The sequence below is a fragment of the Neofelis nebulosa genome, chromosome 11, assembly GCF_028018385.1.
Source record: "Neofelis nebulosa isolate mNeoNeb1 chromosome 11, mNeoNeb1.pri, whole genome shotgun sequence".
NCBI lineage: Eukaryota > Metazoa > Chordata > Mammalia > Carnivora > Felidae > Neofelis > Neofelis nebulosa.
In genome coordinates this window covers 40,342,601-40,359,114 of record NC_080792.1, presented here as the reverse complement: position 1 = coordinate 40,359,114, position 16,514 = coordinate 40,342,601, and the positions used below count along the sequence as shown (strand labels likewise).

Sequence of the window (16,514 nt, the reverse complement as noted above, 5' to 3'; positions counted from 1 at the left end):
GAGATTAAAGTGATGGAAGCTACAAACCAAGGAATACTGAGGATTTCCAGGAGCCACCAGAAGCCAGGAAGAAGCAAGGAAGCATTCTCCCCTACAGTCTTTGCAGGGACCCGTGGCTCTGCTGATACCTTGATTTTAGACCTCTAGCCTCCAGCAATGTGAGAGGGTACCTTTTTTGTCAGTTTAAAAAAAAAAATTTAATGTCTATTTATTTTTGAGAGAGAGCAGGGGGAGGGACAGACAGACAGACAGATACACACACACACACACACACTCACACACAGCATCTGAACCAGTCTCCAGGCTCTGAGCTGTCAGCACAGAACTCGACACGGGGCTCGAACTCATGAACCACAAGATCATGATCTGAGCTTAAGTCAGATGCTTAACCGACTGAGCCACCCAGGAGCCCCCAAATTTTGTTGTTTTAAGTCACCTAGTTTTTGGTATTTTGTGACGGCAGCTCCAGGAAATGAATACACCAGACTTGGAGAGAATGTGAAATTAAAAGGTGAAACTCTAGTACCTAGAAAAGAGCTCACATGTGGTTCATTGGGTGTTCTTTGGATTTACTTATTTCACGGGGTCACCTATTTTTTTCTTTGCACAGAGGGGACTAGGTTTGGGCCAGCAAGGTTGGGGTGGCAGACAGCTCTCCAAAGTAAAGCTGGGTATCGCAAAGCTGTCATCTAGAGCTTGCTGTTGGTGCAGAAGCCACTTACTATGGGAGGTGACTTAAATGTAAATTTATTAAAATTCGATAAAATTGGAAACTCATCTTCTCTGTTTTAGCCAATGTGTAAAGTGCTCAATAGCCACATGTGGCTAGTGGCTGGTGTATTGGACTTTGATGTTAGAAAGAACGTTTCCATCACTGCATTAAATTCTATTGGATAGCACTAGATGATATTTTTGTTGTTTAAGATTATTTAGGAGGTAGTAAAACAAGCATACAGGTTATGTAGCAAAAAGGAAAGTGGCAGGGGCGCCTGGGTGGCTCCGTCGGTTAAGCCTCCAATTTAGGCTCAGGTCATGATCTCACGGTCCACGAGTTCCAGCCCCACGTCGGGCTCTACGCCGACAGCTCAAAGCCTGCAGCCTGCTTCGGATTCTGTGTCTCCCTCTCTCTCTCTGTCCCTCCCTGGCTCATGCTCTATCTCTCTCTGTCTCTCAAAATTAAATAAATGTTAAAAAAAAAAAAAAGGAAAGTAGCATACTCTTGTAATAAGGGTAAACAACTCCATCATTTATTAAGGAAAAAAAGAAAAAGTGAATATGGTAAAATTGATACTTGGGCCGCTGTTCACAAGGCAAGTCTCACTTGTTGAATGAGCTATTGTTTCCTTCATAAAGTCACTTATGTCACTGCTTTTCTGTAACTTGGACAAAGGGTATCGTTTAGACTGAAAATTAGTGTAGCCGAAAACTATCCTATATCCAATGCCAGGCATCACCAAGGCAAGGTATGGCCTGTTTTTATCTTCATCTCTGGTTGAGATACACCTTGTATCAAATTGGTTAATATTTTGGTCCCTTAATACTGTGAAGGAAGTAAATGCCATAAGGCGACAAATGAGATCAAAATCTGTGAGCCACAGTCTCTCTCCTCCTCTTCAGATCTAATCATACAGATGAATAAATTGCTATAAAAATACCAAAACTAAAACTAAAAACAATGACTGAATCATTTTTTTTAAATCTCATGTACTCTGTGTTCAGGTAGCAAGAAATTTAATTCCAGTCAGACCAGTCTCCTGTGATTTTTTTTTCCTTTTCATCTAAGATATTTTTAATGCTCAGAGGCATTATAATAGAAAAGCATGTATTTTTGCTTGGTTTATACCCATCATCCTTACCATTACAACAAGACAAAAGCATTAAAGTAAAATTAATCATGTCAAAAGATTTTAGCAAAAACAAGTGAGACCATGCATAAAGCATCGCTTTGTCTAGTGTGAAGTCATGCTCTGATTAAAAACATATAATGAAAGCAAAAGCGATACATCATTGCCTTAGCAGTAGGGTTTTCTGAAAGTGCTTTGCGGTTCTCAACATAAAAATGTGGGAAGATTTTGGTCTTTGAAATTCACAATGATTATTGTTCTAGCTAAATAACTGGAGTTCAATCTTATTTTTTTTTGAAAGAAATTAAGACTTAATGATGAAACAAGGCATGCCAGTAGGATTAATAATTAGCACCCGCTATAAGGAGCAATTGTTTGCCTTGGCATCCAGACACAGAGGTAAGAACATGTCTGCTCAACAGTCCCCTTTCGGCAAAACCATTGTTGAAGCCAGCTAAATGTGGCCAGGCTCTTAAGGTATCTTCTAGGAAGCATGACTGTTTGTTCCATCAAAAGCAATATAATTAGCAAGTACAAAGGTGTGGTCAGAGAGTGATCATTTGTATATGACACACAAAACCAATTTCTAACTGGCCACAGAGTCATGAAATACACATTTACTTCCTAACTCCAGCACAAAGTGATCTTGAGAATCTGAAAAGAAACAGTTTGCTTATTTGCACTTTGCCTTAATTACTGCTTTATTTTGATGGAGGTATTTGCATAGAATAATCACTCACCCCAATTATCTTTCCATTTTTTGTTGTAATTTTGAAAGTCATTTTAATCCTTTTTTTTAATGAGTTCTCTTTAAATGATAAAAACCATTCTGATCTATGGGAATTCTGTGGCTCAATGCAATTTTTATCTATATACATGTTTGCATATCTATATTATAGTTGTGTAGTAGTTTACATATAACAAGCAGTAGAAATAGTTAAAATTACATAAACTCAGACATAATTAAACTATTTGAGGGGAGTCAAAATTTTATTTATTATTATTATTATTATTTTAATGTTTATTTTTGAGAGAGAGAAAGAGAGACAGAATGTGAGCGAGGGAGGGCCAGAAAGGGAGGGAGCCACAGAATCTGAACCAGGCTTCAGGCTCTGAGGTGTCAGCATAGAGCCCAAGGTGGTGCTTGAACCCACAAACCGCGAAATCATGACCTGAGCCAAAGTCAGACACTCAACTGACATAGCCACTCAGGTGCCCTGAGGGGAGTCAAAATTTTAAAAATTCCACCCCAGGGGCACCTGGGTGGCTCAGTTAGTTAAGCGTCCAACTTTGGCTCGGGTCATGATCTCGCAGTCTATGAGTTCAAGCCCCACCTTGGGCTCTATGCTGACACCTCAGAGCCTGAAGCCTGGTTCTGATTCTGTGTCTTCCTCTCTCTCTGCCCCTCTCCCGCTCGTACTCTATCTCTGTCAAAAATAAATAAACATTAAAAAAAATAAAGATGATAAAAATTCTATCCGAAATGCATTGTAATATTTGGGATTTATTTATATATTTCTTTACTTACTTATTTATAATACCTTTCTTCCCAAAAAATTTTTTAAATGCTTATTTATTTTTGAGAGAAAGAGAGAGAGAGAGAGAGAGAGCACGAGTGAGCAGGGAGGGGCAGAGAGAGAGGGAGACACAAAATCCAAAGTAGGATCCAGGCTCTGAGCTGTCAGCACAGAGCCCAATGTGGGGCTCGAACTCATGAACCGCGAGATCAACTGAGCCGAAGTTAGAGGCTCAACTGACTGAGCCACCCAGGTGCCCCTCTTTCTTTTTTTAAAAGTTTATTTATTTATTTTGAGAGACACACAGAGAGAGCAGGGGAGGGGCAGAGAGAGAGGGAGAGAGAGAGAATCCCAAGCAGGTTCTGCACTGCCAGGGTGGGAGCTTGACGTGGGGCCTGAACTCAAAACCATGAGATCACAAGCTGAGCTGAAATGAAGAGTTGGACGCTTAACTGACTGAGCCACCCAGGTACCCCTGGAATGTATTTTTAAACATTTCCTTTAATACAGAGGTGTCTAATCTTCTGTGAATAAATATCAGTCCTGTCAGCAAAGTCACACTGATGCAGGAACAGATAGAAAGATGCATGAAGCAGCTCTCTCTTCTAACTCATCACTGTTCACAGAAGGAACGAGGATAGTTTGCATGTGACAAGAGGGGTTCAAATATTCACTGAACATAGGGTGCATGGTTTGTAATCATCAGGGATATTGAAGAAATATTTTGATAATCCTGAGAGCTTGGGAGGATTATATTTTTCCACCCACTTTGAAGTTAGGTGTGGCCAAGTGACTTATTTTGCCAATAAAATGTGCTAAATTCAGAGCAGGAGCTTAAAGAGTCCATACGAAATTGTCCTCTCTCTTGCCATGGCAACAGCGACAAGTTGAATCATGGAGCTATCATGAGCCTGAGAACTGGAATAAGAAGTGCAACAGAGATTCCAGCAAACCTACCAGAGACAGGTGTCTTGAAGAGAAATGAGCCAGTGAGATTTTGGGATTGTCGTTATGACTCCCTAGTCTAGCCTAACATCGGGTTTGCTATCAAGAAGGCCCACAGTGGCTGATGACAATGAAGTTGAGACTGGAGGGTGGAAAGATGAAAATGCGTGTTATGGCATGGAAAACCACTTGGTAAAATGGCTGTTTGGTCTTATTTAGATAGCTGATTCGTTATTTAATAATCTTTCACCTCTGGGTGCCTGGGTGGCTCAGTCGTTAAGCGTCAGACTTCGGCTCTGGTCATGATCTCACAGTTTGTGAGTTCAGGTCCCACATCGGGTGAGCATAAGCCCCACTTTGGGTGAGTTCGTGCCCTGCTTTGGGTGAATACAAGCCCCAGCTGAGCCCCACTTCTCTCTCTCTCTCTCTTTCTCTCTCTCTCTCTTTCTCTCTCTCTCTCTGCCCCTCACTCTCTTGCACCTCCCCCTTCCCCCCCCACCAAAATCTTCCACTTCCAAGGCTAGAAAACAGAATGGTCACAATGTTCACAATTGTTTACTGTTGGTAGCACTTGGCAAGATCTACAAAAAAAGAGGTGATCTCACCAACAAAATTGGCTTATTTATTTATTTATTTAAAGTTTATTTATTTTGAGAGAGGGAGAGAAAGAATCCCAAATAGGTTCTGTGCTGTTAGCACAGAGCCTGACGTGGGGCTCAATCTCAGGAATCGTGAGATCATGACCTGAGCTGAGATCATGAGGCAGACGCTTAACTGACGGAACCACACAGGCACCCCCAAATTGGCCCATTTATAAGCAGGATTAAGGAAATGGAGTCCAGAAATTTAGGAGTGTGCAGCATTGAAAGAAGTAATTTTTTAAAAAATCTCATCTGGTAAGAGCTTTTGGTTTTGTGTATCATACACAAAATGAAGTGAATCTTGAGCAAAAAGTTAAAGATATGGTTTTCACAGTAATTTCACCACATTAGAATATCTCAGAAGAAAGTTTGAGTGAAGGGCGAGATCCCCAGTAAATTCTTTTAACTCAGGGAAAAGAATAAAAAGGGAGCTTTCCCATTAAAGACTGATAAATATACAAATAGAGAGAGTATTAGAGTGTGTGTGTATGTGTTTGTGTGTGTGTGTGTGTGTGTGTGTGTATGTGTGCATGGATGTGTGAAAAAGAGAGGAAAAATGAAAATTGAAAAAAAAAGAAGGAAAAAGCAATCTAAGAAGTATATCGGAAAAGAACTGTGGGCATGGTCACTGGCCATGGAGTGGATGTAAACATAAGAAGATAGCTAAGTTTACTAGGGAATTAACTGCCAAAAGAGCCACCAGCCTGGATTAAAAGAGGCTGTGAAAATTAGAGACTTAAAATAACCACCGTCACCTAAATGTCTGCAGACATGAAAGATACTTAAAAACTCTTCGGCTTCCAGGAAGAGCATAGTCTCAGGTTCACTTCAGATACATCCAAGGAAGATAATGGAAAAAGATAATGGGATCTCCCATAAGATGGAACCAGGGGCTGTGGGGGACAAAGGACAAGGAACAGAACTAGGGAGGTCCCTAATCAAGGAACACAAACTTGGATAGGCACCCTTCAAAATGTCTGTTTGGTGGGATTGCTAAATTGTGATGCTCTTTCCAAATGAAGATGTTGATTGTGCTGATCCTGTTCCTAATCCATCACTGTGCACGATGTGGGAGGAGACTAGATAATTTGATTTTTTAGTTTCTTTCCAGATCCAGATCAAGAACAAATGAACCTGATATTGAGATGATTGTCCATCACCCAGAGATCATCACCGAGCTTGATGATTTAGGATGATCTCCCCTTGTGGGGAGGAGTGAGTGTGCTTCCAGCATGGCAAGGAGGGTACATGGAATATTTAATGTCCAGTAGGACAGATTATAGTGGACACATTGCATTGTTCACCAGGTACTTGGATTCTCTTCTTCCTGAACCCTGGTAAGATTGCACTTCCCTGCCCACTTAAAATGGGGCGTGGTCTTGAGACCTAGCATAAATGCTAAATGTCACTTTTAATTGCCAATGCAAGACATTGCAGCACATTCTTCCCCCATTGCATTGATGACAGAAATACACGTTAAGATGCAGCCCCATATGCCTGGATCCTTAATGACTGATGAACAGTTGCTCTCTGCCAACCCGTGTTGGACACATAGCATGAGTGAGAAATAAATTTTTTGTTGAGATCTTGGAGTTGTTTCTTACCACAGCGTAATCTAGTCCATCTTGATTGACACACATCGTTTCATGCTAGAAATAGAAATTTCATTCTGAATCAAAGGTGTATCTTCTTTCTCAAACCCTTGATGAAACACAAGATTCAACCTTTTGGCTTCCTCTGTTTGATTATATGCAAAACTAACTAAATAGACTAAAAATTTATTAAGGAACAGCTATCTTCCAGATACTGAGCCTAGAGCTTGATTTCTATGATTTGACTTAATTCTCACAATAACTCTTAAAAGGTGGGTATAATTATATTCACTTTGCAGATGAGAAGGATCAGAGTGAAAGCAGCATTCCAAGATCTCACAGTCAGCAAATGTCTGGGGGTATATTTCAATTCAGATCTATCTGTCCTGAAAGATGTCACTCTGTGGTGTGCGTGTGTGTGTGTGTCTGTGTTTGTGTGTGTTTTGTTCTTTCATTTTTGATACTGCTTCAAAGACAGAGTGAAAATGTTAAGAAACCTGCATTGAATTATGGCTTGTCCAGTAATATGAAATGCAAATTTTCATAATTTGCAGTTTAGTCCATAAACCAAGATAATATTCTTAACCTCTAGGAGTAGAATATTCATTCAATTAACCTATACTAGTTTTAGTCTCTGAATGAGGTACTACGACAAGTACGTTGGGTCCATTTAGATTTTCATGGGTGAAATGGGTCAGCACAGATTAAATCTCATTCATCTGCTTGGGCTCTTGACTAATGGCACTTGTTGGTGAGACAGATTGGTGTGGTACATGAGGCAGCACTGTTTGATGGAAATACAGAGGCCAGTGTTCTCTTCCTCATCCTGCCACTAAATCATCGTGTGACTCTGGGTATGACACCTTCTCTCTTTCAGTCACTTAAAGTAAAAGCCAAATTTGTGAACCTGCCATAGAAGTGCCTCCATGGTCTGGTTTCTGCTAATGTCTTTTGCCATATGTCATATCTTTCTCCCCTTCACTCTTTGATTTCAGCCATGCATCTTCTTTCTGTGGGGTCTAAGTACTTACTATTAATTTATCATTAACTAACTTGGAACAATCTTCTTTTCACATCTTTACCTGGCTAACTCTGTCTCATCCTTCAGTTCTTAGCTCAAATGCCTCTTCTTTGGTGACATTCTCTAGAAAAGCTAAACTAAATCAGCTGTCTCTATTACAGATCTTATATACCTTTTACACCTTTACGCTCTTCCTTCAGAACATTATCACATTTTATTATTATATATTGCTATCTGGGATTATTATTATTTTCTAAAAATTAAAAAAAATATTTTTTTTTTTGAGAAAAGGAAGAGAGAGAAAGAGAGAGCACGAGTCGGGGAGGGACAGAGTGAGAGGGAGACACAGAATCCGAAGCAGGCTCCAGGCTCTGAGCTGTCAGCACAGAGCCCGATGCGGGGCTCAAACTCACGAACCGTGAGATCATGACCTGAGTGGAAGCTGGACCCTCAGCTGACTGAGCCACCCAGGCACCCCTATCTGGGCTTATTATTAATACTGCCCCCCCCCAACCCCTGCACCACCAAAATCTAGGATTGGTGTGATAATATTTGCTTTGACTCAGCACTGTTTTCTCTGTATTGAGAACAATGCTTGCTGCATAGAAGATCTCAATTACATTTGTTGAATGAATGAAATTAATGTGTAAAATGAGAGGGCTGGGCAAGGAGATCATCTAATCTTTTAGTATTCACATTCATTGGCTTGCCAGACTTAGTCTGCAATTTGCCTAGGAATGACACAGAACAAATTTAAGCAGCCCATGTGACTCATACCTCCTTTCTACCAGACTCAGTAGCAAATACTACAGCTTGTGTGCAAAGAAAGCATCAAAATTATTTGTACACATGCTGTTCTCTGGAGAAAAAGCAATTGCTATATTCAAGGGAGGTATAAACCAGAAATAAAGTCAACTAGTTTTTCCAGGCACCCAACTTCCTTGAAATACAGTATTTTGGAGTGACCATCACACATATTTTTTTTAAAAAAAATCTATGAAAAATCCACTAATGCACTGGGGCATGAATACACAGTAGCAAATAATTCAAGATATATAGCAATGTGCAGCCAAGTATCTCAAATTAGAATTGAGCTCATTGAAGGTAAAATTAGATGCTAACATATTTAAAAAGTCCAAACACAATTCTCTCTCCTTCTTGTCCAGAGTCATGGAAACAACCACTCCATGAACTGAAATAAGTTCCAAGCTAAGAGACGACTGCCATGCTATTATATAAAGTCTTTAGATCACTACGTTTTCACTAACACTGAAAACTAAAATTAGAAGAGTATTTCTCCTCAGTTCTTGCTTCTTAAACCTATCTTAACAATTCCTTGAAATAGTCCCATATAATATGGTTCGTGGTTAACCCTCCAGCCCCACCATGTACTTTCCTAGCCTCAGACTCTCCAAAAGATGCATAAATTCATTTCAGTTTCTAGAAGACACCAACTCTCTCTTGCCTTTTGGCATTCCTAGTCCTAGACCCTCCTACTAAAATACCTCCTCATCCACTTCTTTGCCTTAATAATTCCTACCCTTTTTTTTCAACTTCACAGAAAGTCATTTTGAGGAAATCTTCCCTAACCTCTCTCTCCTCTTTATTTATTTTATTATTTTTTTAAACACTTATTTATTTATTTATTTATTTATTTATTTATTTATTTAACGTTTATTTTATTTTTGAGACAGAAAGAGACAGAGCATGAACGGGGGAAGGTCAGAGAGAGGGAGACACAGCATCTGAAACAGGCTCCAGGCTCTGAGCTGTCAGCACAGAGCCTGACGCGGGGCTCGAACTCACGGACCACGAGATCATGACCTGAGCCGAAGTCGGCCGCTTAACCAACTGAGCCACCCAGGCGCCCCAACACTTATTTATTTTTAAGAGACAGAGAGAGACAGAGTGTGAGTGGGGGAGGGACAGAGAGAGAGGGAGACACGGAATCCGAAGCAGGCTCCAGGCTCTGAGCTGTCAGCACAGAGTCCGACATGGGGCTCAAACCCACTAACCGTGAGATCATAACCTGAGTTGAAGTCAGACGCTCAACTGATTGTGCCACCCAGGTGCCCCATCCTCTCCTCTTTAGACTAAGAGCCCCTTCTGTGTTCTTCTCTAGCACCTTGAGGGTTCCTTCTCTATCCCTTAGCACACTCTATTATAATTGTCTCCTTAGGTTCTCGAGAGATTATCTTATCTACATTCTATCCTCCCACCCAGCACAGAGTGGGTATTTAATAATTGCTTGTTACATGAAGGAACAAAGTCTGTAAACAAGTCTAAATTCTTCCCAGACAGCTTCAGAGTCCTTCTGGAAGCACCTAATTGTTTTCTGAGGTTCTTCTGCAATGAGAAATGCACTACCTATAGAGTCTACCTACCTGTCTAGAAATGAAATGAAATGAAATAAAATTAAATACTTTGTGGGGTTTGGGTCTAAAGATAATGTAAATAAAGGAAACCCACAGGTATAAAACCCTCAATTTAACTTACTTTTTATTTCTTGCTAAATAAATAATCATAAGAAATGAATATTAGCTTTTGACTAACTTGACTTTCCCTCCAACACATCCTCGAAGAACAGAAATAAACTGAGGTCAAGAAACAGAAGGGCTAAGGAAAGAAGTCCAGATGAAAGTATCAATACACAGGTTTACGATTTTCTGAATAATCAGCAATTATTGGATATTGGATATGATCAACCCTGTGTTTATCTTTTGGGACTGAAGTTCAATGTCTTTTATAAAATTTGTTTTCTTGGTACTATTCCTTCAACCTTTATGGAAAGTATAGTTAGCCTCTGATCTTTGTGACGTTCCTAAAATTAATCGCTGACACCCTGCCCAGGGCTGCCCCTGTGTGGATGGAATCAAGTTCAGTGTCCGCCAGGGATCAGAGGAGACAACCGAGGAAACCTGGGCACGGGGGTTTCTTTTATTTCCTGTGACTAAAAAACACAAGGCCCCAAAGCCTTGCATTACCAGGTAGAGTCCAGAGCTGCAAATCAACTGAAAAGGAGGGGGCAGAATACGCATTTCTCCCTACCTCTGACAAAGGGAACCCAGTGGCCGAAAGAACGAAGAAACCTTGCTAACTTAATTCTTCTAATTTTCATTCTAACGTTATGAAAGGGGAGTTGTCTTTGACACATGGAAGGACGGATCTTTGTTTTGAACTCCTTTCCTTCTCGTTGCTTACAGAAGGCACCTAATAAGTAGACTCTCTCATCCGAAATGTAGGAAAAAGGAAGCCAGTCCCCAGGAAACAGCTTTCCCCACCAGTGAAGGACTTGGCCAATGAAGAAGACAAATAAAATAGACGGCTCCTTAGTGCTGTCTCTCAGGGTGGGGGTGGGGGGATGCAAACCACTTCTACATGTGGGCTTCATAAAAACTTTGATCTGTAAGCAATGTGCTATCAAAAGTACAGAGTAACCACAGGAATTATTTTGTGTGATCTCTGCACCAAGGATTTGGGGCCTGCAAAGTACAGGAGGCATGTTTTTTTGCACTGGCCATTTTAGTATTCATGTCTCCTGTACTGCTTTCTAATAAGTTAAGAATGAAACGGGAGACTGCGTGCAGGAGTGAGAAATGCAGGAAGAGCAGAACTGTAAAATAAAAATGAACGAAAGTGCATCTCAACCTCCCGTCCGTTATTAACAATCAAGAGGACAACAATGCCAAGTTTACTGTTACTACTTAACATTTTGCACTGACAAAGGGACTTTATAGTCATTTTTGCCCGTTATTTCTCGATACTTTTTTAAGAGAGACCACGGAGGTCTGTCACCATTCTCAACATTAATTATATAATGCTATATTAAATGATTTTTCCGAAGGGGAGGATAAAAACGCAATCTGTGCCAGCATGTTCCCAAAAAACAGTCTTTTCAGCGAGAATAATTGTTCCCTTTGCTGTTCAGGTAGACCAGACCGCTGACTGGCTGATGGTTGGATTTTGTTTTCTTTATGTTCTGTAGATCCACTCTCTCACTTTTACTCACCCCTCCTCCATTCAACTTATTATTTGTGCACCCCTTCAACTGTGATTCTAAAACGTAACATAACAGGGTGAGAAAAGAGAGAGAGGATGACTGCCTTTCCTCTTAATTCTTCTTTGTTATATAATTCATGGAAGCCGTATGGCTCCCACAGCGGTGGTCATGCTCCTGTCTGTGGAATGGCATCTTTCTCAAAGGAGCGTATTTGGGAGACAGGCTGAGAAATGTGTGCTCGAGCCAAGTGGGCGAAGGAGTCTTAAGATTCAGAGGCTTTGGCTAACCTCGAGTTTGCTAGTTAAGCTTGTTAGTTTGTTTGTATGGAGACAGCCATTTAATAAATAAGCAGACCCCAAACCAGGCACCGTCTCCTAGCCTTAATTGTCGTCCTGGTCCCCCTGCCAGAAGCTTCAGCAGTTCATCTGGGTCAAAAGAACGTCAGTGGGCAGCTTTGAAATCCATAATGCTTCATTGGATTTGGGGAGAATGTGGATTTTTGGTTTTTTTATTCCAGTGAGAAACATTTCTTCCTTTATTGTTAGATGGCCCAAATAGTGTGGAAATCTTTCAGTGACCTGACTTATTTATTAGTCAAATAAGATGCCTGAATTAAAAAATACAGACCAACAGCAGAAATCATCCAGGTAAGCTGTCTATATCTCTCCAACCAACCTGAAAAATATGCCCTCACTTGGGGCCATGTGGTCACAGCCCAACAGGTAATAAACTCTATTTTTTAAAGTACAGGTTCCAGTGAAATGAAGAGTGTAAGTGGAGTAGACATTATTTCAGAACTAGGAGTGTGCCTGACTGTAGAAAAAAGGTTCAAGGTCTTGGAGTATGCTCCCGTTATAAGAAGTCTATACATTAATGTCTTTGTTTCCTTCCATATCAAACCTGGTGAATGGAGTCAACAGATAGATACCCATTTATCTTTACTTCTTGGTCTGTGGATTGCCACATCCAACATATGAAAACCATGGAAGACGGGCTCCTGACTCGGGGGCAGCGGGTCCGAGTGTTGTATCTGTGGCAGTGCAATTTGTCTCTCCTCTGCATGGAGAGCCTGAGTTGACCGATACCTCTAGGGTACAAAACTATACACAATCCTTGTGCTAATATTGGTAGTGATGTTACAATACTAGTCATGATACCTGCAATTTGTGGAGCTCACACAACGTCAGATGACTTATAAACACTTTATTTTAAAAATACTCAAATGGCGCTGACAAGAATGAAGAAGCCATGAATTGGGATATTTACATGCCTCGCTCAAGATCATAGACATGGGTTTGAATCAGGTCTGACAGATTCAAGTTCATGCCTTCTTACCAGTTCCTTCTAAGTAAAGAGCTAAATCAAAACGTGAAAGATTTGAGTAGGGTGACCTTATGTTTCAATGTATACCTATTGTCCCATCAGTAGGTCCCCATTTCATGCTCTAAAGTGTCCCAGTTTGGAGAATAAATTGGATGACCACCCTGTCTCCGAACAAGGTTTAAAATGAATGTAAGACTTTTCTTAGGTATTACTCATGACGCTTTAGTGAATCTTTTTGCCTTTAATGAAGGGCTTCAAACCAATAACAAATTGGACCTTGCCTGGTGTGTCTGGGAAAACAGACGGATTTGTGAACGAGTGTCACTTATTACTTGTGATATCCTTTTGCCTCTGTCTATCTCCGTCTGTCATCGCTCTTCAAGAATCTTTGTCTTTCCTTCTTCTCTCCTCCCCCTAGTATCCGTGTCTTATGCTGCCTAGGCTTCCTCTATTGATCAAGTGTCAGACAATTGATTCTTTGATTTTACTTTAAAAATACCGGTCGGTCACTCGTTGTTAACAGTACTTTTGTCAAAAAGAGAATAAAAACCGTTTGAAGACATCTCTAACTTCTTTTTCTTTCTTCCTTCTCCTTAAGCTTGCGGCTATTATCCCCTCACTTCTTTACTATAACCGCGGTGGATAGGCGTCCAGGGAGCTTCCGCGTTGTGCTCGTGGACGCTACTGTAGTTTCGCTGGGGTAAGCCAGCTCCGAAATGTATTATTTCAAGCACCACCTCACATGTCTGTGCTCCTCTTCTGCTCTTATGGGCAAACTGTTGTCCTGTTTCTATTCTTTTAAAGGGCTTTAGTAAGAGGAAAGGAACTGATTTAAAAAAAAAAAAAAACAAGCTGATAAAATATATAACTGCTTCAAAGACACAACGCTGTAAGAAAATCTAACTTTTTCTTTTGGCGGTTTTAAATGTATGGCTTTGATTTATGGATCAAAATTACTCATTTATTATTTTATCTATACAGCTCTGGGCAATTTTGACAGTTAAAATTTAGTTTTATTGACCAGTGCAGCCACTGTGCCCACGAGGGGCCTGGTGCACACAGCCTGCTGCACTCAAGAAATGATGATTTTTGATTCCATGACTGAGTCAGATTGGGAATCATAACCAATATAACAATAAGTTCCAAATCTCAGTGCCCAAGGCAAGAGGTTTGCTGTAAAACACAATCACCTTGTAAGGAGGGGAGGAAGAGAATCTTGGGCCGAAGTCTGCGAGCACAATTTAATGCAGCTGGGACAGGCCCTGGGTATCTGTCCACCCAAACCGTGGAGCAACAGAAGGGAGTGCTTCTCTAAGACCCAGTTCCACAGACTAAAGATTAACGAGCAGAAATGCTTAAAAGGCAAAATGCATGTTAGTTACATAGAAATGAACTAAACAACCATCAGGATATGAGAAAATTTAGTGCTATTCACCAACCTTTCACTTTTCAAGAAACCAAAAAAAAAAAAAAAAAAAAAGAAAAAAGAAAAGAAAAGAAAAAAGAACGGAAGAATTTCTTTTGGAACATCTCAGTTACTACCCCCTCTCTGTCACAGAAACACAAACTCGTGCAGTGGTTTTAGGCCAGTTTAATTTAGGCCTATTCCACGACCAAATTGGCCACCTCTGCAATGTTAATTTAGTCTTTTACTCTAAATCCCCTGGGATACATAAACAGACCTCCAAAGGGTAACAAATCAATAAAATGTCTAATTTGATTAACCACGTTTTCGCATCCATCAGGACAGCTCTGCGCGGAAATAAATAGGTGGGTAAATGAATAAAGAAGGGCACTCACTTGTGAGTATTTTCCACGTCTTCTTGTCATCATCATAGTACTGGACCAAATTGCTGGGGAGCCGGTCCGGCCCGGGAGGCAAGCCTCCAACCAGTAACAGCATTTTCTTGTTAGAGCGAATTCTTCACCCAAAACAAAAGAGGAGATGGAGAACCACATTATTGTAGAGCCTCTTTAGTGGCAACGGAATCATAACCATCAAAAGAATGTTCCTTGCTTGCAGATTTCTATTTCATTTTTTCCTGTTTCTTTTCCCATTCATGTCTCAACAATTTTTTTTTTTGAACCAAGCAGAAAAATGATCAGAAGAGCAGCATATCCCCATACTCATGGAATAATAAGCTCCCTTTATGCAATTTGTTAGAGGTTCATTCTAGAACGACCTTTTTCTTATATTATCCCTTTAAATCATCACTCTTTACAGCTGAGTACACATGAAATGCTCTGGAGTTGTACTAAGGTTAAGCATTAAAGTTGCATGTCAAAAATCGTATTAGTCAAAATCATTATTATAAGCCATTCTCCACTCAAAGAACCTTGAAAAAATTAAGGTTATGCAGAGAGTTTGTGAGCCAACTCTTTAATCACCCAGGGAACTTCCAATACCAGTTTGGTACAATTAGTAGCACGGGGCTAACTGGGGTAGGTTAACGGGTATCGAGGAGACATTTTGTTTGTTTAATTTAGCTGAGACTTCTGCCTTCATCTCCTTCCCAGCGCCCCCTCCCTCCCCAGCCTCCCCCCGCCCCCCACCCCATCCCTGGGCACCACTGGCGACACAGCAGCACCAATTGGTAAAAATGAGACTGTGAGGTTGTTTTGAGCCTCCCCAGAGTGGAGCCCTGCCAATGCTTGCCACTGATCCAGCGGCATGAACCTGCTCGACTGTGCAAAGTCACTCTAATTCCCTCCCTCTGTTTTTCTACCTTCTCCCCCAGGGGGCAACCACTGAAAGGAGTGACTACCCACCCATCAAGAGCTGGCAATTCGCTGCTATTAACCGTGACTGTGATTCCCAGTCTGCCTGGCAGTTCCTGAGAACAGGCCTGCGACGTCTCATATGCAGTAAAAGCTATAAGATGCACCCTGGCCGGCACACTCGACCTGATGGATGTGCGATCCTCAGGAAGGGTAATGGATTGAGCACACTTGCGATTGGAGCAGGGAGGGGAGGCCCAGACCCCCACAAGGGGCCTGCTGATTTAACGGTCGCTTTACATATAATTGAACTTTTCATTTACCTGAAAGGCTGAAGGTGGTGGTGGCAGAAAGGGAACAACCATGACTGAAGGAAAACGTCAATAAATACGAAAGGGTTCCCCTCAAATATGATCACAACCCGCGGTGGTGGCTCTGAATCTATTATTACATATTCAGCCTGTCGTTCTGATTCAAGGACGCTTGGCAAAGTACGCCCTTGTGGAGAAGCACTGTTTGTTGGTTAAGAACCTAACATTCGGAGAGTTAACTTAATACAGTTAATGACATTTCCATGTGAAGGAAGGGAACAAGAGAATTCCTTTAATGAAACTCTGGTGCCATTGAATGCATTGTATATGCCTCAGTAGAAAAAAATACCTTCTGGAGAAACTCCTATCGGGGAATCGTGGATAGTAAGTATAGCCATACTTACAGAAGAATGCATACTGTGATAGCAGCTTGCAATATTAATTTTGTCACAAACAAAGAAAACCCCTCACTTCTTTGAATTCACAGTACTTTGGAACTGTACCCATATGCCTTATAGACTGTAGTTGTGAAACAAAAACAGAATATGATAGCAAAGAGCTCCATACTTTGAGGATTTCAGTGATCGGGGTGGTTGGTAAGA

General features: G+C 40.9%; 1 protein-coding gene across 1 annotated transcript in view; it reads right to left on the bottom strand.

The window, feature by feature from the left end:
• Positions 1 to 16,514, bottom strand: part of KLHL14 (kelch like family member 14) — a 103,770-nt gene that overhangs the window by 59,882 nt on the left and 27,374 nt on the right. Inside the window, exon 2 of the mRNA XM_058692406.1 lies at positions 14,684 to 14,805. Coding sequence (XP_058548389.1) covers positions 14,684 to 14,805 — 122 coding nt within the window. The remainder of the gene's footprint in view (positions 1 to 14,683; positions 14,806 to 16,514) is intronic.